At 37.5% G+C, this 22,977-nt stretch overlaps 2 protein-coding genes across 10 annotated transcripts in view; one reads left to right on the top strand and one right to left on the bottom strand.

The window, feature by feature from the left end:
• LOC101738517 (transmembrane 7 superfamily member 3) overlaps positions 1–22,894 on the bottom strand; it is a 28,186-nt gene extending 5,292 nt beyond the window's left edge. For 2 of the 6 annotated variants that reach the window (XM_004922794.5, XM_012697236.4), the window contains exons 1-5: positions 5,422–6,326; positions 4,523–4,858; positions 3,876–4,135; positions 2,028–2,199; positions 345–512 (exon numbers count right to left, since the gene is read on the bottom strand). In XM_004922794.5, coding sequence (XP_004922851.1) covers positions 345–512; positions 2,028–2,199; positions 3,876–4,135; positions 4,523–4,858; positions 5,422–5,494 — 1,009 coding nt within the window. In that variant the 5' untranslated portion in view covers positions 5,495–6,326. The other 4 variants (XM_038015277.2, XR_009974832.1, XR_009974834.1 and 1 more) reach the window with 4 other exon arrangements.
• Positions 7,443–22,977, top strand: part of LOC101743013 (ankyrin repeat and sterile alpha motif domain-containing protein 1B) — a 181,218-nt gene continuing 165,683 nt past the window's right edge. For all 4 annotated transcript variants that reach the window (XM_062672016.1, XM_012697209.4, XM_038015275.2 and 1 more), the window contains exon 1: positions 7,443–7,742. In XM_062672016.1, coding sequence (XP_062528000.1) covers positions 7,639–7,742 — 104 coding nt within the window. In that variant the 5' untranslated portion in view covers positions 7,443–7,638. The remainder of the gene's footprint in view (positions 7,743–22,977) is intronic.

The following is a 22,977-nucleotide window of genomic DNA, read 5'->3' as shown; positions in this document are numbered from 1 at the left end:
TCGTAATGCGTTCGTAATGCCGTAATGCGTTTCGGTTTGAAGGGTGGGCGGCCGTTGTAACTATACTGAGACCTTAGAACTCATATCTCAAGGTGGGTGGCGGAATTTACGTTCTAGATGTCTATGGGCTCGGGTAACCACCTAACACTATACAATAAAAATAAAAATAAACTTGAATTATGTCAGTCAATTTCTTTTACAAAACTTTTTCTTAGGACATACGGATTTAAATATTCTCGTATTCATAGACAATTCATCAACATGGCAACAACATCGAAGTAGTCATACAAGAATACCCAGTAGTTTCTGTGAAAAGGAATTTAGTCTGTAGGTGCATAACTAACCAGTTCGATCGGTAACGACGAGGTATGATATAAAGATGTAAGTCAGTACAAATCCGCTTGTGAATCCAAACGTGAACAGTTCGATCTTGAAGAAACGATGACGTAAATAACAGAGAAACAGTCCGACGAACACAAGCAGCGCGCATAGTACGCACGACAACAGGTCCTCTGTAAGGTAATCGTTCATGTACAGACGTGGTACCGTTGGCAAAAACAAAACGATAATATTAACTATTATCGTCAATTACATATTCGTCAAGTCAATTGAATATAAAGGGGTGAATAGCTATTTAGTTTAAGCGGCATTCTACTTAATACGTGACATTTATCTTTTTTATTAAAGGTCCGTTTTATTTGGTATCACTATCAACAGTTCGATGTATGTAATTAAACTTCAATAATTATGTTTACGCCATTCAAATAGTTGAAGAAGTTTTTTTGGCATGATATATTTTCCAAATTTTAAACTTCAAATGCCTCTCCTGTAAAATTTGCAAAAATTTCGCTCTAATCAAATAGTTTTTCCTCTTGCTTCCTTTCAATAAAAGAATTAGCTTTAAAAAAAAAACAAGCGTCGAAATCGGTTTACCCAGAAAATAGTTCTGAGGTAACACATTAACAAATTAACAACCTCATCCCCTCCTCTTTTTTGAAGTCGGTTAAAAGCTATAAGCGAGCATCGTCTCCACAATCCACGCTCGTCCACTGCTGGAAATGGCTCAGGCATAGCTATCCCACGCCACTGATGTCTCATCCAGTTTCCTAAGTCATTGCTCCACAAGTAACAAAACGAACGTTTGCACGTTTCGTATTATTTTTAAGCAACAAATCATATTTATGACTAGCTTTTGCCCGCGACTCTGTCCGCGTGGAATAGTTACTTTGGCATAACGCTAAATTTTACCCCCACTTCATTTACGTAGACAGTGAAAATATTTTTGAATTATAGAATGTTAAGGAGCTATTTAAAACCCTATTTTTAAACATTCTTTATTGGTTTTCCACTTGTATTGGCCTTACCGGGATGTTATATAGCCTATAGCCTTCCTCAATAAATGGGTTATCTAACACTGAAATAATTTTTCAAATCGGACCAGTAGTTCCTGTAGTAGATTAGCGCGTTCAAACAAACAAACTCTTCAGCTTTATAATATTAGTATAGATTGGAGTTATGTGTGTTTATTTTGAATTATTCAATTTGTAGGAATTCGTTCTTCGCGATGATCACCTATTGGCACTAGGCTGACTTTTACGCTCTCAATTTAAACTTGTCCATGAATAAAATTAACCAAAAGCAAAAGATAAAGGTGGATGCTACTTGTGTGGATTGCCATTAAAAATTACTAGTAAATTGTAAACACATACTAATATTAATAAAAATATGAGTTTGTTACCCTGCTATTACGTTTTAACTACTCACAATCATCATGAAACAAATGAAGAGAAAAAATAAATTTATTGGCTTGTTTTTTTTTTTTAAATTATCTCTGCAATAATTTAGCCGATCCATATTTATCAGTAAACTGTAGTGTATTTCTTGAGTTGAGTCACATATTTGACAAGAAAACATAAATGACAAGAAAATCCAAAGATTCACGTTCTAAGATATACGTAGCAATTCAATATTAAGCTCGGTCTTAAGATGATCTCGTTTATCGGAACTAGTAACCAATCAGCACTTACTAATAAGTTCGCATCCGTCATTTGAAAACGGTGAACATCCATACGTCTGGGCTGGCACGTAGAGGGCATAGCCGTCGGCGCCGGCTTTGGCTACGGCAACGAACACCATACCCGTCCCGGGATACAGGCCGACGATACGACGCATTTGCATCATCTTCGACATTGCGGGCACCTGATTCCATCGGTTACGTTTACAAGGGAATATATTTGTATGATAAATATAAAATGTCTTTTCCAGGGTCATGGATGTATATTAAATATATGTATGTGTATAATAAAATCTTACATTTATTTCCGTTTTCTGGTACGTGTAACACAAGTTCTTTACGAACTTAGCACGGGACCAGTTAACGTGGCGTGATTGTTAGTATTTATTTATTTAATTCGTTAGAATTGACAAGCGTGATTTCCAACTTTTGGTCTTCTCTTACCTACCTATTCACTGGTAGCCTAAGAGGCTATCCCAGCTATGCCCTGACGGGTAGGTGAACTCAGAGACTCAACATGAGAGAATTTGCTAACACTAGTCCTAGCAAGAGCGGTACCTCGCAGAATCTACTACCGGATCGGAAACTTAGTGAGCTATCTATGGGTTAGTTCGATCAAGGTGCGACCGGTGCTTTATGGGTCTAAAAGCACCGAGAGTGAATCCGGGGGACAAGACATGTTTCGGGCCACGGCAGCTTTGCGTTGCCTTGTCGTGTTCGGATAAGAGCTTTTGATGCTTTCTCGATGTTGGACGTAAATAAGATATAATACTGTTCGAGTTGTAATGAGAGATTGCTCTCGCGATTTTTTGTTCCCTGGTGGAAAAATGTTGGGTATCTTAACTTAGTTAGTCAATGCTTATTAGAAGCTCTTTTTGGTCATCATTAAAATTTGTGACGACAAAAAATTATTCCGCTACAACATATTATTGCGACATTTTTTGTAATTATAAAATTCATAAAGTTGTGATTTGATCAAGAACAGTCAATCAGAATCGATTTTGCATCAAATTTTTAATGTATCCTTGGTATTAAGTATCCTAAGGTCCATGAGCGATGGTGTCTACTTACCATTAGGTGGACTCTATGCCAACAAAGGCAATAAACAAAAGAAGATTAACGAATGTCCTGTGTTATGTAATCTGATCTGTTCTGATCTTGGGCTTTGCTACTAAGCTATTATTAATCAAGCTAATTATAAATTATTAATTTATTATAAATACTAACTATGATTATGCACTTCGATAAGATGAAGAAAAACATGTTAATATATATTACAGTTAATAATTTTAATGAGCAATTACATTATTGATGAAAGTACTAATTATTGTTTTATTGTGAATGTAAATATAGCCCACAAAACCCCTTCTTATGGATATTAGATAGATAGGTTATAGAAGATATTACTGAAAAACCTTTTTTAAGGGCATCAAAGGGTGAACAAGCTCACAATCAGCCCGAATTAAGTGGTTAGAGGGACCCATAGACAAATTAAAATGAATGCCACAGCATACCATGAGACATGAGGATATTGTCTTTATAACAGCTGTTCCACACAAAAAAATTGCCATTTTGATAGCAGAAATAGAATGATAGCTTATGATGGCACCTACCCATGCAGTCTTAAAATACTTTTTAATATTATATTATAGCTGAATTAAGCATAAACACTCCTCAGCACAGAATTTGTGATCAATTTTTTTTTGTAAAAAACAAATCGGTCAATTTTTTTTTGTAAAAAACAGAAACCCTGCAACAGCTCTGTACTCTAGCTGTTAGAGAAGTCTACAGTTACATAAACGTATCTGCTAAGTCATGGCTTGATAAATTATGATTATAAGATCCAAGTTAAGATACTCACAATAACTCCATTTTTCTCAATGCTTGGCAAGTTCATCATACTTTTGATGCTTTCAAAGTACACATCAGCATCAAAGTTACGTTCGGGCATATACATAAGATAGACTTTGACTGAAACTTGGGAAGGATTTAAGCAATTTGGCTCTTGGGGGTTTTGTGCCGGTGCGATATCAACATAAAGGTAATCTGAGAACTCTTGTATTACAAGATCAGTTGAGACAGGAACATGAGACTCCATATTGCACCCACCGGGTACAGGATCTGAATTGAAAGGAATTCAATTAAAAATATAAACAATTTGGAAATATCTTAACAGAATTTTTAGTTAATGCAACTGACTGAATTGCTTAAAGATCATGAGTTTGATTCCTTTGATTGGGCACAAAATCATGTGGTAAGCATGTTTGTTTGCTCTTTGTCTAGATGTTTAATTTTCATTAAGCATCAATAGCTCTATAAAAGTAATGACCAGAATACATAATGATCTCATAGAAATGTATGATATTATTATGGTTATAAGATTATCAGTTTCGATTTGAAGAGTGGTATAGCCATGGAACATCACATCACCATGGTATCGGCTATCCCATATAAGCGTTAGATGGGCCACAAGCATATTGAGTAGTATAAAATGAACTGAATATTTACCCTGTTTCTTATATCCTTGTATTGCAAGATATAGTTTTAAATCTATATCATTATTCATGTTCTTAATATAGAAAACATCATTTTCGGCTATTTTACTGTACAGGCCAATATTAGTTCCATATTCATAAGTATCACTTTGAAATTTATTTCTATACATTGTAACTTTATACAAATGACTATGAACTTGGAATATTATGAATGATAACTCCTCGATTGAATTGTTTAAGTTTATTTGTATTATAGATGAATGGTTTAAGTATATAAAGCCATTGTAAACGTCTTTGGTATCATCTGTTTTTGGTTCTTTGAGTTCAATGGTCATTTGCTCCATGCTTTCTGTAACATTATTTTTTCCTTAAATACATATTCAATATGGAATAAAAAAGATTTGGAACCTTCTATGTTTACTGAGAGACTTTAGTTGGTTGTTTTTACTACAGATTTCAGAGTGATGTCATTGAGATAGACATTACCCCCTCACCATATGAGCGAGAGTCCTAAAGAGCAAGAGGCAAGTCAGCTGTTCGTCATGTCTATGAGCATTAGAAATCATTCATCATAACACCTTTCTTATATTTGGACTTATCATTTGCCATACACTATTTGAATCAAAATATTGTCCTTTACAAAATTTTTATATAAATAATTTGTATTATAGTACTTAAGTATAATCGCAATTTAAAATACTTCGTTATCTGAATAATCTATAAGTTTCTTTTACAATTAACGGAAAATCATAAGAATTTCGATTCAAAGCTGCAGTCATTATATGAACAATTTCAGCCAAGTGGCCGTGGAAAATGTAATTTATTATTGATTTCCTTCCGTTTCGATTACTAACGATTTAAATAACGAATCCTAACTCCAAGTAAGAAAGCAAATAAATTCACACTACATACCAATTGAAGAGACGGACACAAACGATAAAAATAACAATATGATTATTAAGTCAATGCACTGGCTGAGTAACATGATTTTCACTGAACTTGAGAAATAAACACAAAGGTAGGTATCAAAAAAAACAAATCAAAATTGGCGGTTTTAGGCTACGTTTCATTAAGACTATGATTCCAATAAATATAATCATTAATACGTTTAAAATTTACTGGTCTACGTAATAACAAAAGCGCGTTGTTTGTTGTATTCCTGTTGAAAGTAATAAACTTGATAAGTTAATAGTAATAAAAACCATGATAAATTCACAGTCTATTGTTTACGTACAAATTTTAGAGCACTGAAGTTTAGGCTGCATTGACATTGATACTCGATCTGACAAATCATATTTGACAGTGACGTCAATGACAAGCATGTGTTGCGAGTGGAGTCATCTAGCAACCGGTTGATCTTTCGCAAGACATCTGATAAAGCAACTTAAACGTCGTCTTCTTGAGTGTCCCTCAGCAGTTCCCAAGCCGACCAACGGAAGGGGCCAGTCTTCGGGTGAGATCCCCTTCCAAACCTTCGACTCGCAACGACGGGTTGAGTTAGTGCGTAGTTGAAGGCGCTCTCTCTCAAGCTCCGCCGCCTGCTTCCGGAACATGATGTATTTGCAGATGTTGTGATCTTACTTATTTATTACTTACTGTGTGCTTACTTATTTCGGATGACAAAGACACTACATCTGCTCATGCAGCATGCAGGGGCAGACATATATATGCATACGCTCCCACATTTCAAAGTTGCATAGTAATCAACAGCGAGGACCTCCACCTCCAATATCCAGGGTAGCTTCTTCGTCAGCACGCATGTCACATAATGATGACACGCATGCAGCACACGCATGTCACCTAAGGTTATTTAAGACGCAGTAAGCTCGAACGGCTGTAACCGTGATGGCACATTGCTGTCTCTGCAGCAGTAGGGATGTGCTCTAAAGGATAGTTTGAGATGGTCTTTTTTTACCATCGTATCACCTACCACTGAAGCAGAGTTTACCCAAACTACCTAGAATCATTACATTTATACCCGGTGTGTTTCCTTACATATTTACCAACCATTTACCATCCAGCTATAGATAATACACATAAATTAGTTACATCCAGCTTCAGAACAAACTTTCGTCCACGGTATTTTTTGAAAGCTATAATATTATGTCCTTCATTAAATGTGATGTGATACTGAGTGAATCTCAATTCTGATCCGTTAATAAATACACTAGTAAAATACCTGTTCTTGAGCTGAGAAGCATCCTTCGGAGGCTTTTGGGCAGTTACTCCCATTTTGGTGAAAGTTGAAAGGCTTCAGGGCTACAACAATCCATCCATCCGTCATAGTCAATATGATGTTGGCTGGATACTGAAGTTCATGCGCATCACATTAAATAATATGCTATCATCCAAAATATGAAATCGAAAGCTAAAAGCTAAAGTAGGTCAAGAGTTTGTCTAAATCGACAGTGTCCTTTAGAACAAGCCACTTTTAAATGGCGTCACAGTAGCAAAACTTTATAGTTAAAAGAAAGTACTATAATTGCTACTTCTTTTAAAGTACACCTCCTAAGTAATGCAGAAGTGTTTTAATTAAAATCTATTAATTTAAATGAATGATTTTCAATAAATATACAAATACTTTCTTTATCATACTTCACTACTTTTCGAAAAACTATTTTCAAATTGAACTGATTGGTTGGTATAATTAGTTTGACTCACACTAAATTTACCTTTTTAATCTTTCTTGTACCAAGAAGTGAAAAGAGACTTACGGAGTAAGTAGCTTGATCAAGTCTGGTTCAAAAAAGGAACGTTGGTCACTGTCGAGTGTCGATTATCGAGTGGATCAGCAAGCTCGTCTCCCTGGGAATGTAAATTAATTAGAAATCAGTAATTTTGTAATAAATTAACTATTAATATTATAAGGCGATAGGACAAACTGTTTTTAATTTTATGTCAGTCTGCTAATTTTAATAGATTTTTTTACTTGAACATGAATTTGTCCGTTTTGATTTTCGTCAAATTCCCCTTCCTTGTATCTGTCATGGGCTGGGCTTTAATGTCAAAATTTTCAAATATGGCGGCGCGATCAATGAAGTTGTAAAGTGTAGTGAGTGAATTCTAGCGTAAAAATGTAAATTGGCGTTTAAATTTTGTTTTTGTGTGTGATAATAATAATATTAAGCCATGGGTAAAGGCCAGGAGTTGCTGGAAGCAGCCCGCGCTGGTGATAGACAGACAGTGGAGAAAATATTGGCTCAATTAAGTAAAAAGGGTGGACCTTTTACAAGGTAAGTTGGGATTATGTTTTAAGGAAAAAGTATTTATATTTATATAATATATATGTAACTGAAAGATGTGAATTCTTTTTTAAGAGATGTCCCAAAAATATTGGTTCTTTTCGTGTAGTCAAAGAATTATAAATAGAGATTGTTATCTCTTATCAACAAAATTCTATTGTTTTCATGTTTTTTTTTGTTGCTAATGTTTACGTTTATATTATTATCGGAACGTTTTGCAATTTATAAGTCATCCGTGGCCATGAAAACTGCCAAGTATTAGAAACATTGTATATCAATGAAAATTTTGAAAACACTAATAAACCACATCAGCAAATTTAATTATGTCCACTATGTCCACACATTGCGGAAAACGACAAAAATGGTATTTTAATTTTTTTTTGCAGTATTGCTTTAGATTATTCTTAAATGTCAATAAGTTTCTCTGTAGTTTTACAGCTAGTAAAAATTATAAAAGACTCCTAACAAATCGTTAATCCTTAGAAAAGGGCCAGGTTATTATGAGTTTTTTGACACTTTTTATTTATAAATTTATAAAGGAATATTTCAATTTAATAACTTCTTCAATAATTTGAATTAATGGGTGCTCTATAAATACTGTCTAAAGTGATTCTTGTGTAATTGGTGAGATATCCAGTGCATTCATTGTTATGTTATTATGGCAAAATCTTGAGAGACAATTTTTTTCCAAAGGTGTGATGTGCTTACTAAGGTCTTGTGATGAAGGATTTTTCCGTGTAAACAATTGAAACTTGCAAAATATAAATTTACTGTAAGTACAAGTGATTTACAATTTTTATTTATTATCTAGATGGGTGTATGAGCTCATGGACCACTGTATCCAGCTAACAAGGACCTAGTGTAAACTCGTTACCAGTACCCTTACACATTAACTATGTAAATAACAATGTGAATCTCGCTATCCATCTTCAGATATGAGTTAAGAGTGTTCGTTTTATATAGTTAGTAAAACAGTTGCCACAGTTGCCCCACAGCAGTAATAGACACAGTGGTGATACCTACCTGAGAGGGCCCACAAGACAACCTAGTATTATTATTATTAAAGACAACCTAGTATTATTATTATTATATTCCGGGAATAATCCCAATTATATTTCTGCATGGACCAACACCAGTCAGCACCTTGTTAATTTCTTGCAGGAAACAGCTGTGTAGTTCAATTTGAAAGGTAGGCTTTATAATATAAAACTAGTCATTATACAATACATTTGAATGTTTCATAGTGTCTATATACTTCAGTACTAATAAAAAATAAGTGTTAGAAATAAGGCTTGTTAACTGCACATTTGGTGTCTGTTCTTGCATTGAAAATTATTCAGAAAACCCTTTTTGAAAATTACTATATTTGATCGATGTTAATATTGATCTCATCCTTAAAGCCCCATGAAATTGGTGGTAATCTATTTATATTTACCATATACACCAATTTCATGTGGCTTTAAGTATGAGATGTGTGTAGTCAAATCAAGATTGGTTTGACTACACACATGCAGCACAAAAATACTTTAGATCCCATTTATGAAGTTGAAGGTGCGGTGTCCCTGATAGGTAAACAGTAAAGTAATAAAATGTGCACAATATTGGTTTAGTAAAATATTTTTTACATCAATGAAATAAAATGAAAAGATGAGAAGTCCATAATGAGCAAGTACTTATCGAAAAGCTTAGAGAGCACTCAAAGATCCCATACTAAGCACCCATGGTACAGGGTGACAATTTGTCCTGTTTATATGAGTTCATAACACCACACATATTACTGGTGGTAGGACCTCTTGTGAGTCCGCAGGGGAGGTACCACCACCCTGCCTATTTCTGCCGTGAAGCAGTACTTAATGCAGTTTCGGTTTGAAGTGTGGGGCAGCCGTAGTAACTATATTGAGACCTTAGAACTTATATCTCAAGGTGGTTGGCGCATTTACGTTGTCGATGTCTATGGGCTTCAGTAACCACTTAACACCAGGTGGCCTGTGAGCTCGTCCACCGATCCAAGCAATAAAAAAAATTTGTCTATTTCTGTTCGAAAAATGTAATTCTTTCCGGTTCCAAGCATAAATAGGTACTAGGCAGATTTTATTTGAAATTAGTCTTAACATAGTTTGCATCTTCTTTCCGGTTCCAAGCATAAATAGGTACTAGGCAGATTTTATTTGAAATTAGTCTTAACATAATTTGCATCTCGAGGTAGATAGTGGCATTTACAATGTGATGTATATTAGCTACAGTAACAGCACAAAGTGGGTTAAGTGCCCATCTATGCCATTAAAAATGTAAACACTACAATTTCTAATTAGAATATAATATCGTAAACCTAGTCTGTAGTCTTGTGTTTCTTCAGTTTGTTGTGACTTTCAGTCCCATAATTAGGTATAAAAAAAAGGTTGCCTATTAAAGGCTAAATCATGAACGCAAAAGAACACAAAGTACACGCATTATTTTACTTTAAAATCAGTCAATCAAAATACTGGTTGAGGGTGAAAGCAAAATTGTTTTATTTTTGAATGTAACAAAAGTAAGTAAAGATTTTAACATGCAATTCTTGAGGATAAATCAGCTGATTCTGCGACACATGATGTTGAATTTTTTTTAAACTGTTACTTTGTAAGGAAGCGAGATTAGGCCATAAAGCTAAGTACTTGGCTGTTTGCCAGACGTAAATCGATGTAACACACGTGCATTGAACTTTTGTCTGTCTGTGTACACCCCGTACTATATATAGCCAACTCGTAAATATTGTATACGTGCTGCCTGCACCTCGATAAACGTTGTCGGAATTAAAATTCGGTTTGAATTTGAAAATTATTTAGACAATACATAGCGTCATTCTTAACTGTTTTTTTACTATCTTACGATCGGCAGACACAACCTGCATGGTTTTAATTGATTAATCCATAGAGATCATAACGTGATTATCACTAATACATTAAACATCGAACACTACATTTCAAAAGCGGTTGACTGACTCTTCAAAACGGGACTCCTCACGGCTGCTCCTCACCGAAATGGCAAGAGAACCTACCCATCTTCCTATGCGGGTTTTACTATAGTTCTTACCCATCATTAAATATATAAGTCAATAAATTATCCGGGCTCGATTTTTTAGTTTCACCCTGAAGTGAAGTTTTTCGTGAACAGATCCTTAGATGCGTATTTATAAAGAAAGATCGTTACCAAACCCTGACGTTTGAAATCAAATATACGTATCAATAGGTACGAGTGTACTGGTCATTTCACTTATTAAGCCACTTCGGACGATCTCATTAGGAATGGTTAATCCTCTTATAATTTTCTTTGAAGGTCTCTTTTTTTATTATTATTGATTGGTTTACTGGTGGCACGGAGGCCTTTCCAGTTTCACAAAAACAGATGGGCCAGCAAGGGCTCAGCCAGAAGGGGCGAGATTTGGTAACAGCTAACCGAGCGCCTCCAAGGGAGACCTAGCAACTCAAGAGTAGCTGCTTCGCGAATGAATCTACTACCGGATCGGAATCGCGACCCGCTGAGAAGATCGAAGAAGATTGAAGTCGCCGTGGCCTAACAAGTCACTTTAAGTGCATCTTCGTGAACATGGTAAATGAAGTCCGTACCTATTTCTGCCGCGAGGCTTTCGCGTGGGTAAAGCCATAATACATTACAATTGAGACTCCGATCTTATGTATTATGGTGGTGTCGTGGCGTGCAACATCTTTGACAGGACATACGACCTACAATGACTGGACATAAACTTAGAGAGAGACTTGACAGGTGGTGTTTAAAAATAGAAACAAAAGAAATGGAACGAGAACGAATGTGACTGGCAGGGATTATTTTCAATGCCTTCCTAAAAGACAGACGAAGCAGACGACAAAGAACCAACCGATCGTTCACATATTTTATGTACATGAAATAGATGACAAACGAACGAACCAACCGTTTAGGTGGGTTACGCTGTGATGTCTAAGGACCCCCTGGTAACCGTTTAACACTTGGTGGTTCGTGAGCTCATTCAATTAGATGGGTGGACGAGCTCACAGCCCACCTGGTGTTAAGTGGTTACGGGAGCCCATAGCATCTACAACGTAAATGCGCCACCCACCTTGGGATATAAGTTCTTAGATATCAGTATAGTTACAACGGCTGCCCCACCCTTCAAACCGAATTATTGCGGCTTGCTGCTGTCGTTGCATATTACTGCTTCACGGCAAAAATAGGCAGGGTGGTGTGGTACCTACCCGTGCGAACTCACAAGAGGTCCTACTACCAGTGATTACGCAAATTAAAATTTTGCGGGTTTGATTTTTCTGACACGGTGTTATTCCTTCACCGTGGAAGTCAATCGTGAACATGTGTTGAGTACGTATTTCATTAGAAAAATTGGTACCCGCCTGGGATTTGAACACCGGTGCATCGCTCAACACGAATGCACCGGACGTCTTATCCTTTTAGGCCACGACGACTTTATTTTACTTTACTTTAAAAGGCACAACGAATATTTTCGGTCCACTTCGTTGACAGTCTTCATTTAGCGCGGCTCAAGCGGAAATTCCAATTTATTCTTACTAAATAGTTATTGCAAATGCTTAGATTTCGATGTAGAACTTTCGAGAAGGTTCGGGTAATCAGTTCCGACGGTGCCACTGAATATTATTCGTATTTCAGTTACATTCATTTTGTTTAAAATTATAAAACGATGATTGTATTAAACTGTTGGTTTTCCCTATTATATCTGTGACACAATTGTAAGTACTATTGTATGGGCATTATTCAGCGAATTAATCGTTTTTTTATGCGTACGTATATAATAACCGCATTGTAGTTTTTACTAAATTATAGAACAAGACGCAAGTCGTGATTCCATTCGCGTTAAATTCGTAAATCAGTGAGATTGAAAACACCCCTGCGCAAGGATGACACGCAAACTCGTGAAGCGTTCTACATTTTTAGTTCAAAAAATTTTCTGCTGTGAAGCAGTAATGCGTTTCGGTTTGAGGGGTGGGGCAGCCGTTGTAACTATACTGAGATCTTAGAACTTATATCTCAAGTTGGGTGGCGCATTTACGTTGTAGATGTCTATGGGCTCCAGTGACCATCTAAGCAATAAAAAAAAAACTTTATATTTACCCGGGATATAGAGTCGCTCGTATTATTGTCTCGTCTTTAATCTAGTATTCGATTTCTGGATACGTTGTTACGTAAAATCACGTACCACCGAATACAGATTGGTATTTGTAGTACCAGATACCCGGTGTTGCCCTAGACATATAATTCACTACAGTAAAAATATTCCACGTGTTAACTCGGGTCAGGTTTTGAGATTTCATCCAAATCCTTTCAGGCATTTTTGCGTAATTGAGTAACAAACATATTATAGCCATAAATACTGAGACAAAGGAAAAAAAAATCTATTGCAAATAACATTTATTACTTTTACAGTGTGTTAGTTTAATACATAAATATAAAACAATTTAAAAAGCTTAGTAGAAGTGGTCTCCATTGGCTGCAATACATTCCCTTAAACGTTGAGGCCAGTTATCAATAGAAGCACGCACTCTTTCCATGGGAAAAAATTTCACTGCCAATCGTACGGATTGTTTTAGGGACTCCAAATTATCATGGCGTTTAGAGCAAGCCGTACTCTCTAAAACTGACCATAAATCATAATCCAGCGGATTAAGATCGGGACTAGACGACGGCCAGTCTTCAGCTCTGATGAAGTCCGAAACGTTCGTTTCCGACCAAGACTGCGTAGACCGAGTTTTATGACCTGGCGCCGAGTCTTGCTCGAAGGACCATTCTTGATTATTGAACATGGTGTTGTTAAGGGGCTTCATTACCTTCTCAAGAATGGTATCTTGATACACTTGTGCCGATGTTTTGATACCTTTTTCACAAAAGTATGGCTCAGTCACTCCTTCATAGCTAATACCCCCACCAAACTATCACTGAAGTCTGATAGTGCCCACGTTGCACTCTGTCGACTAATTGGGAAGCTTCCTTAGAGCTTTGAACATAAATACGGTTATTTTGTTTGTTAAAATGTTGCTCAATTGTAAATATTTTCTCATCCGTAAACAAAATTTTTCTATGACCTCCCTTTGCGTACCGCTTCAGTAGTTGTTTCGATTTTACCACCCTATTCTCTTTTAAATTATCAGTTAAGAAATGACCAGTACGTCTCTTATAGGCTGCAAGTTCTAAGTCATCTTTTAAAATACGCGACATGGTTCTAGGTGCTATCTTCATCTCCCGAGATAAAATATTTTGCTTTCGGACAGGATATCTTCGAATTCTTTCCCTTACTGCTTTGACCACCTTTTTCGTACCAACACTACGTGGACGGCCAGATCTTTTTCTGTCACAAACAGAGGTCTCATTGCACCTATTAATAGCCCGGTACACAAACATTTTACTTTGTGTAATGCAATCACAGCGATTCGGTTCTCTTTATCACCCCACTCCATTTTAATATCGCAAAATATTGTACAATGTATTGGCGCCAAAATGAGAAAACTCAATGAGCAATCATATTAAAATGATTTTATGAAAATGATGGATTTTACTGGTATTTTACTGATGGTATGACGTCTTGTGAGCTCACACGGGTAGGTACCACCACACTACCTATTTCTTCCCGAAAGCATTCTGCGTTTCGGTTTGATGAGTGGGACAGCTGTTGTACTGTAAAAACGGACACTAGAACTCATGTCTCAAGAAAGTGTGGCGGTATTTACGTTGATGTCTATGGGCTCCGGTAACTACTTTTCACTAAGTGGGCCGTGAGCTCGTCCACCCTACTAGGCAATAATATTCTATGCTTAATAAATAGGTACTGTAAAAAATATTCACAAGGTCCTATAAATTTAGAGGATCGCGTGCTAGCCAGCCATTCAAGCGTGTTTTTACTAAGCATCAATGGGATCTGAAGGCATTTTGTTAATTAATCAGAAATTGACTTATCAGTCTGACCTACTTTGTTTATGGACGTAAAAGTGATAAATTAGTTAAGCATTAGCCTAACAATGTATAGTGTAGTTCATAGTAGGTATTATATCGATAAAAAATGTCGACCAAAAAACCTTTTTATTTATTTTTTCTTTTGTTTGTTTTCTTAGCCTACACACGTCCATGGTTGGTCATAGGTCTCCCACAAGCTTCGCCACAATAACCGGTCTTACGTAGCCTGCATCCAGTGGATTCCAGATGTTTTGAAATTTTATTTTATTACAGACTGAATAACTATCCATTTTTTTATTGATCACCAAGCATGAAATAATTTACAAATAAAAATTAACTTACTGTCGTTTCCTTAATTTATATACAAGGTTGTTAAGAAATAACCAAAGGAAATACCTTTATGTTACTAGTTTAATTCTTGAGGCATCCGTGGCCTAATAGATAAGTCGCCCGGTGAACTCGAGGTGCTGTGGTTTTATCCAGGGTAGGTGCGATTTAAAAAGTATTTGTTAACAAGTGTGGTATTACCGGTGGTAGGTTGTATTGTATAAGTCTGCACTTTTGGTAGGATCATTCTGCTTAATTCTGCCGCGAAGTTTTTTTATTTTTATTGCTTAGATGTGTGGACGAGCTCACAGCCCACCTGGTGTTAAGTGGTTACTGGAGCCCATAGACATCTACAACGGAAATGCGCCACACACCTTGAGATATAAGAGATATAAGTTCTAAGGTCTCAGTATAGTTACAACGGCTGCCCCGCCCTTCAAACCGAAACGCATTGCTGCTTCACGGCGGAAATAGGTAGGGTGGTGGTACCTACCCGTGCGGACTCACAAGAGGTCCTACCACCAGTAATTACGCAAATTATAATTTTGCGGGTTTGATTTTTATTACACGATGTTACTCCTTCACCGTGGATGTCAATCGTGTACATTTGTTAAGTACGTATTTCATTAGAAAACTTGGTACCCGCCTACGGGATTCGAACACCGGTGCATCGCTCGATACGAATCCACCGGACGTCTTATCCTTTAGGCCACGACGACTTCAAAAAGATGCCATGCGTTCCGGGTTCAAGGGTAGGACAGACGTTCTATAGTTCAATGCAGATTTCGACCTTGAGTTTCGGGGTGAAGGCATTCGTGTTGTGATGTCCAACAGGCAATTCGTTCACTAAAAAAAAACTAAAATCGTAGATCAGATTAAAGATGCAATCCAAATACTGAATCCACCAAATTAATTAGCCTTTGCAAGTACTGGTAAAACCCAGATCTGCCGCGAAGCAATCGTGGTATATTACAACGCGGTGTGCGGACTTTAATCGCCACTTTAAGCAAATGGGTATTTTTACCCTACCTAATCTCCGGTAGCCTTGAAGAGTTCCGACTTCAGCAAAGGGGTAGACGTGTTCACGGGGCTCAGCCTGAAATAATTTGCTGACACCTGCCCATACGATAGTGCTTCGTCGAATCTACCACCGGATCGAAATCTCGACTCACTGAGTAGATCCGACGAGAAATTCTTCCGTACAGATGAATACAGAAACTTAAATGGTTTAATAACTTTTGACCTTATTATGGTCAGTGCCTTATTCGCGACTCGTGGAATTTAGACTAGAGCGAAATTTTAAGCATTATTATAAAAGAGGTCTTGAACGTTCAAAGTTATCCAAGCGAATATTTCCGGAGCATCCGGAACATTCACGAAGCATCTGCTTGTTGTTTAACAAAGAAAATTACAGTAGAATTTGTAAACTTAATATTTATAAAGGAATTGTATCAACGAATTTGATTTCGATTACAATAGAAGGTGTACAGTAAGGAACGAAATAAGTCTGAAGACTTACCGGTTCACCTTCCTTCCACTGCCTCGCGCTCCCTGGGCTCAGCGTCGTTTCCGGAGGTGGGACCGTCTGTCCCTTGACTGGTACACGATGAACAATTGTCGCTGGTTCTAATGGTTACGCGTGACTTGCGTTGGGTAATTTTTGTTGTTTGTAATAAAAGAATGTCTGTCGCGGAACGCGTGTACTAAGTTACTATACGACGGCGACCTCTGCCCGTAGGCTTGGAGGGGTTGCTCAGCAAGCTTCGGGTTGGCTAGTCGGCCGTCTACAGGCAAGATCGAACCTTACTGCACCTAGTTTAAGATTTGTGTTGTCTTGAAGATGTATTGCCTGATACTCGATATTAATAAAAAATATAGAAACACGAAAAATCTGTTTCAGTACGAAACATGCCGCTCACCTTAAAATAATGCAATTGTTTTAACACTACTTATGAAGGAATTTAAAAACTCAGTAACTCAACCACGTATGTGTGAAAATTAAAAGTACTAATAAAAATAAAAGAAAAAACAATGAGTGACATAATAATAAAAAAAAAGTTAATTTATTGGAAGTGGACAAAGTTTGACTACTGCACGTTTAACGAAGGTATTACCGATTTGAACAGTTACTACGCGAGTAACATTGTCGGACCCGGGATGAAGAGCGTGTACGCGAGCCAGTCTCCAGTGTAAGGGAGGAAGATTATCGTCGCGTACCACGACAATGGTGCCTTCACGTATGAGTGGTCCGCGTTTGTGAAACCATTTATTGCGACTGGATAAGATCCAGAATCTTTGAAATAAAATATGTTGAACAGACTGAGGTCCGGCATGCAAATTTGTGATATGAGCGTTATCGATTATTAAAAAAGTTAAATGATGTTTTTTAGGTAGAATCAACTGGTGCTTAGAATCAAAATTCAAAATCGACTTGTGAAGTCGTCCTCCTACTCGTAAATTATTGTCTTTGTCAAGAAAGGGATTTAAACGTCTGAGTTTATTTGAAGGACATTTTCCCTGTGAAATATTTTTTATGTCCTCATAAAAACAAAATAATTGAACTCTGTGAATTAATTTCATTAAAGAAAACTCATACTCGGACACCGTAATAAAATCAGGATAGGATTTTTTTATTCGCTTACAATTATTGTAAAAACGAAATATTCGAGCTGTAATTCTAACGAGTTTACCTAACGTGGAAAAGCGTGATATGTATTCCACGTCCTCCGGTTGTGTTATTACTGAATTCAGCATTACTGTTAAATTACGTCTTTCCTCCGTAGTATTAGGAATGTTTTTGTTCGTGGGCCAGTAAGACGGCTCTCGGGCAAGCCACGGTGGGCCATTAAACCACATTTCATTATTTAGAAATGTTTGAGGAAGCATCCCACGAGATGGAGCATCTGCTGGGTTATCCTCAGATGGAACGTGACGCCAGCACCTTGCTGGAAGTCGTGAGAGTATCTCGCTCGTTCGATTAGAAACGAAGGTTTTCCATTCGTGAGGTGGTGATCGAAGCCACGCTAACACAATAGAAGAATCTGACCATGCGTATATATCTTCGCAGTTCACACGATCTTTATAAATACATAGCACCCTCTCACACAGCTGAGACAATAATACCGCCGCACATAACTCTAAGCGTGGTATCGTCAAAACCGGTTTGATAGGCGCCACGCGAGTTTTTGCAATTAAAAGAAAGCATCTAACATTATGTTGTAAGTCCGTAAGACGTAGGTAAATGCTAGCAGCATATGCTTTCTCGGATGCGTCCGAAAACCCATGAATTTGGACAGCATATGTATTTGGCAAAACATAACGTGGAATTTCTAATTGCGATAAGAGTGGTAACTCATTGATAAAGGTCGACCATGCGTTTGCTATATTCACGGGCAGTGGGTCGTCCCAGCCAACTTTTGATAACCATAATAATTGTATTAAATGTTTGGCATATAAAGTGACAGGAGCGAGCCAACCCATGGGATCATAAATTTTCGCTATTTGAGAGAGAATCGCACGTTTTGTTATTTTATCGGTTCCTACTTGAACAGAAAATGAAAAGACGTCAAGCTTTGGGTTCCACTGCAGACCAAGGACTTTTATTTGCATATCATTTTCCATGGAAGCGAAGGATATGTTGTCCTGCCGCTCACCGTGAAGACTTGGCGTCTGAACTGCCGCGAGTATCGCGGGCGAGTTGCTGCACCACTTTCGCAGTTCGAATCCCGCTGATTGACAAATACCAATTAATTGTTGTTGTAAAACTAAAGCTCGTGATTCGTCACTTTCTCCCGTGACTACGTCATCAACAAACACTTGGTCCCTCAGGACCTCGGAGGCTAACGGGAACCGCGTCTGCTCATCGACAGCTAGTTGTCTTATCGTGCGTAATGCTAAATACGGTGAAGAACTAACGCCGAAAGTAACTGTTCGGAGTCGATAGTCGCGTACGGGTTCATTTAATGATGACCGCCATAGGATTCGTTGAAAATCGCGATCCGACTCGCGTATTAAAATGTTTCGGTACATTTGTTTTATATCTGCCGTGAAAGCAATAGAATTTAATCTAAATTTTAGTAAAACATCGACTATGTCTTGATGCAATTTAGGACCGACTAACAAGATGTCATTCAAAGACCTTCCATTGGAAGTTTTGCAACCTGCATCAAAAACAACGCGCGTTCGCGTAGTAGTACTCGATTCTTTGACCACGCAGTGGTGCGGTATGTAATACGAATTGTCCGGGACCAGGGACGGAGTGTGAACTAACTCCATGTGCTCGAGATCATCGTATTCTTTTAAACACGTGTGATAGTCCATTTTTAACAAATGATTACGTTCTAAACGATATTCTAATTTATTAAATCTAGCTAAAGCTATACTCCGGGATTCACCTAAGGTCGGGGAATCCGGTCTAAGCGGAAGGGGGACTATGTATCGTCCGCTTTTGTCACGAGTATGTGAGCTAACAAATAACGATTCACACAAAGTTTCATCTGGAGTGAACTCTTTCCTTTCAGGCAACGACTCCAATTCCCAAAATTTTGTTAGTTCCATGTCATCGTAGGATGAGCTAAAACTTGAATGATAAACTTGTATTCCTGTAGTAACAGGGGAAGACTTGTGATTGAAAGAAAGACTACCTAACAATAGATAACCGAAGATGCTATTTATAGCTATCGGCGAACCAGGTGGTCCCGTAATCACATTGCCTAATAATATTTGGGACAGTATGTCCGCACCTAAAAGCATTTCCACTGGTTGTGGAGTATGAAAATTGGGATCAGCTAATGTAATATTCTGTATATGAGGCCATTCCGTGAAAGGTAAAGAAACGCTTGGCATATTTTGTAAAACAATCTTTGGTAAAATAAATGCTTCAACCGGAATCGAAGGCTGATCCCCATTACGAGGGGTAACGCAAAACGTTACGACGCCATTCGGGTATACAGGCTTACTATCACCCACACCGAACACCGGAACGTTAGTATATTTACGCGCTAAATTTAAACGCTGCGCGCAAGCCTCTGTGATAAATGTCGCCTGACTACCACTATCTACAATACATCGAACGATGTGTTTAATACGCGGAGTCACATATACATGGATGAGCGCTGTGGCTAACAAAACTGTACCCCGAACACACGATGCAGTAGACTGTGTGTGATTCACCGCGGTCATGACGTGTTGAGCGGCTACGTCAGATTGAGATGACTCGTTGCGCGAGAGAGATGCAGAACTACTTTCTGTCATACCACTATTTACTGTAACCGACAAACGATGAGAATCAAAATGAAGTAAAGTATGATGTCTTTTTTGACACGAGCGACACACAAAATTGGACTTGCATTGTTTCACATCATGACCGACATTTAAACAATTAAAACAAACGTTTTTATTTTGAATGAAAGAATATCTATCACGCGGAGATAAATTTAGAAATTTGCTGCATTTATTTAACGTATGCTGAGCTTCACAACATAAACATATATTGTTCTTCGTGTTTTTATTTCTTAAGGGAACGTCATGAATGACGCTAGCGGCAAATGAACGTCGCGTACCTAAGGTGGCTTCGCTTGACTTAGAAACAACACGCGATGCATTTTGCGGTAATGTTCGAGAACTACCCCCATGTGCGACCATTTTATCATTTGTATTTAAACTAACTGAATTTGAGTTTGAAAACTGGCATGCAGATAACTCACGTTCTAAGAAGTTTATTAACGTGTCAATGTCTGGAATATCGCATGGTTTTATTAGAGATAACTCGAACCTCTTACGTATTGAGGGTGGTATTTTACGCAGTAGGATGTTCAATAATAAAAAACTCCATTGTTTCGTGGGCAATGGCATAACTTCCAACGCTTTTATATTTTCTTGATACACGTTCAGTAAATTACGCAAAGTAAGAATGTTTCTTTCGGAACAAGGTTCGATATCGAGTATTTTGTCGATATGTTTCACTGCGATCACCCGTTTATTATCATACCGTGAAATTAAAATGTTCAAAGCCACAAAGTAATTGTCCTCAGTTATCGGTAGTGACTTTATTAAATTATACGGCTCATTTTTTAAAGTTAAAAGTAAGTAACGGAATTTCTCCGTGTTGGTGAAGGCATCACTGTCGTGCACTAACGAACGAAATAAATCATAAAACGGGGGCCACTCTGTAGGTTCCCCGTTGAAACACGGCATAGGCAAAGTGGGTAGTTTGGCTGCGCAACCACCGCTATGAGCGTTAAACGAAGAATTTAAAATTGAAGGTCGACTCATTCGTCTACTCTCTTCATCCGATTTTTTCAAACTATTCATATGAGCAATTATGGCGTAGTAGCAATCATTAAAATCACCACGAATTTTAAGCTGTTCATCTTTATCGAAACATTTTGATTTTATAAGAACCTTTTCAATTTTCGATTGTAATTTTGAGAACTTTCTGTGTTGAGAAGTTAGGTCTACAACACGAGATCTAAATTGCTGTTCATTAATTTGAGCAACTTGTAGTGTACGTTTGATATCGTCAAGAATTATTTCGCGTTCAAACAAATCTTGTTCGATATCCGCCATGATGGCTACGGAGCAGCGCGAGTTAATGGCGGTTATCGTGAATTTTATTTTATTACAAATTAAAAATGAATACTAACTCAAGACAACACAAGGTCACGCTAAGCAATTCGGTTCGAATGGACCAAAAAATATGTACAGTAAGGAACGAAATAAGTCTGAAGACTTACCGGTTCACCTTCCTTCCACTGCCTCGCGCTCCCTGGGCTCAGCGTCGTTTCCGGAGGTGGGACCGTCTGTCCCTTGACTGGTACACGATGAACAATTGTCGCTGGTTCTAATGGTTACGCGTGACTTGCGTTGGGTAATTTTTGTTGTTTGTAATAAAAGAATGTCTGTCGCGGAACGCGTGTACTAAGTTACTATACGACGGCGACCTCTGCCCGTAGGCTTGGAGGGGTTGCTCAGCAAGCTTCGGGTTGGCTAGTCGGCCGTCTACAGGCAAGATCGAACCTTACTGCACCTAGTTTAAGATTTGTGTTGTCTTGAAGATGTATTGCCTGATACTCGATATTAATAAAAAATATAGAAACACGAAAAATCTGTTTCAGTACGAAACAGAAGGGTTTATGTTTAATATTAAATTCTATATGTTCGCAAAATACGCCCTTTTTTTTGTTTTTTTTTTTTAACGCTGTGGAATCCATTTGCGCATGGATACCCGGTCGAGGGGGGTCCTACCACTAAGTAAGTGTCAAAGTGTCAAAAAAAAAACAAAAATAATGTATCTATCTGTGATCTGATCACACACCATTCAAATTAATACGAACCTGACATTTATTTTTGATTGTTTGATTATTACCTGTTTATCAAGTTCTCTTTCAAATTCGACTATTGGTTTTCTTCTTTGACACACTCACAAATGATGTAGAAATAAAATGAACATGCGAAGTGGATTTCCGGTTCTACAACCAGGCGCCTGGCAAGAGTGGAAAAAGCTGTATAAGCTTGTAATGTTTTTTTTCCACATATTATGTTATGTCGACATTATTTTGAGAACAGATTATTTCCGTCCTATTGATACCACGAAAGAATCTCAAGTGCAAACATAATTATTAAAGTTCATTTAAGTAGGGTTAGCCACACCATGTTTAGTACTATGCATTAAATAAAAATGTTTTTTTTTTTATTCGTCACGCGTGTGGCAAAATGACATTTGCTAACAGCACTACTGTGTTTATTAGAATTCATAGAAAAAAAAAAACTACGTTATTGAAGCTCCCTAAACGAGAACAAACACTAAATGTATGCTTCAAACGAGAGAAAGGTGTCCAGAACAGTAATCGCGATCTTATTACAGCACCGCCGCTAAAAAGTTACAGTTAGTCTAAAAAAGGCGCAACAAAAAGTTCTAAATGAACCGACCTGATCCTATGATTCATAT

The sequence above is a fragment of the Bombyx mori genome, chromosome 14, assembly GCF_030269925.1.
Source record: "Bombyx mori chromosome 14, ASM3026992v2".
NCBI lineage: Eukaryota > Metazoa > Arthropoda > Insecta > Lepidoptera > Bombycidae > Bombyx > Bombyx mori.
The sequence above is the reverse complement of the archived record's forward strand: the minus strand, read 5'-3'. Positions and strand labels throughout refer to the sequence as shown.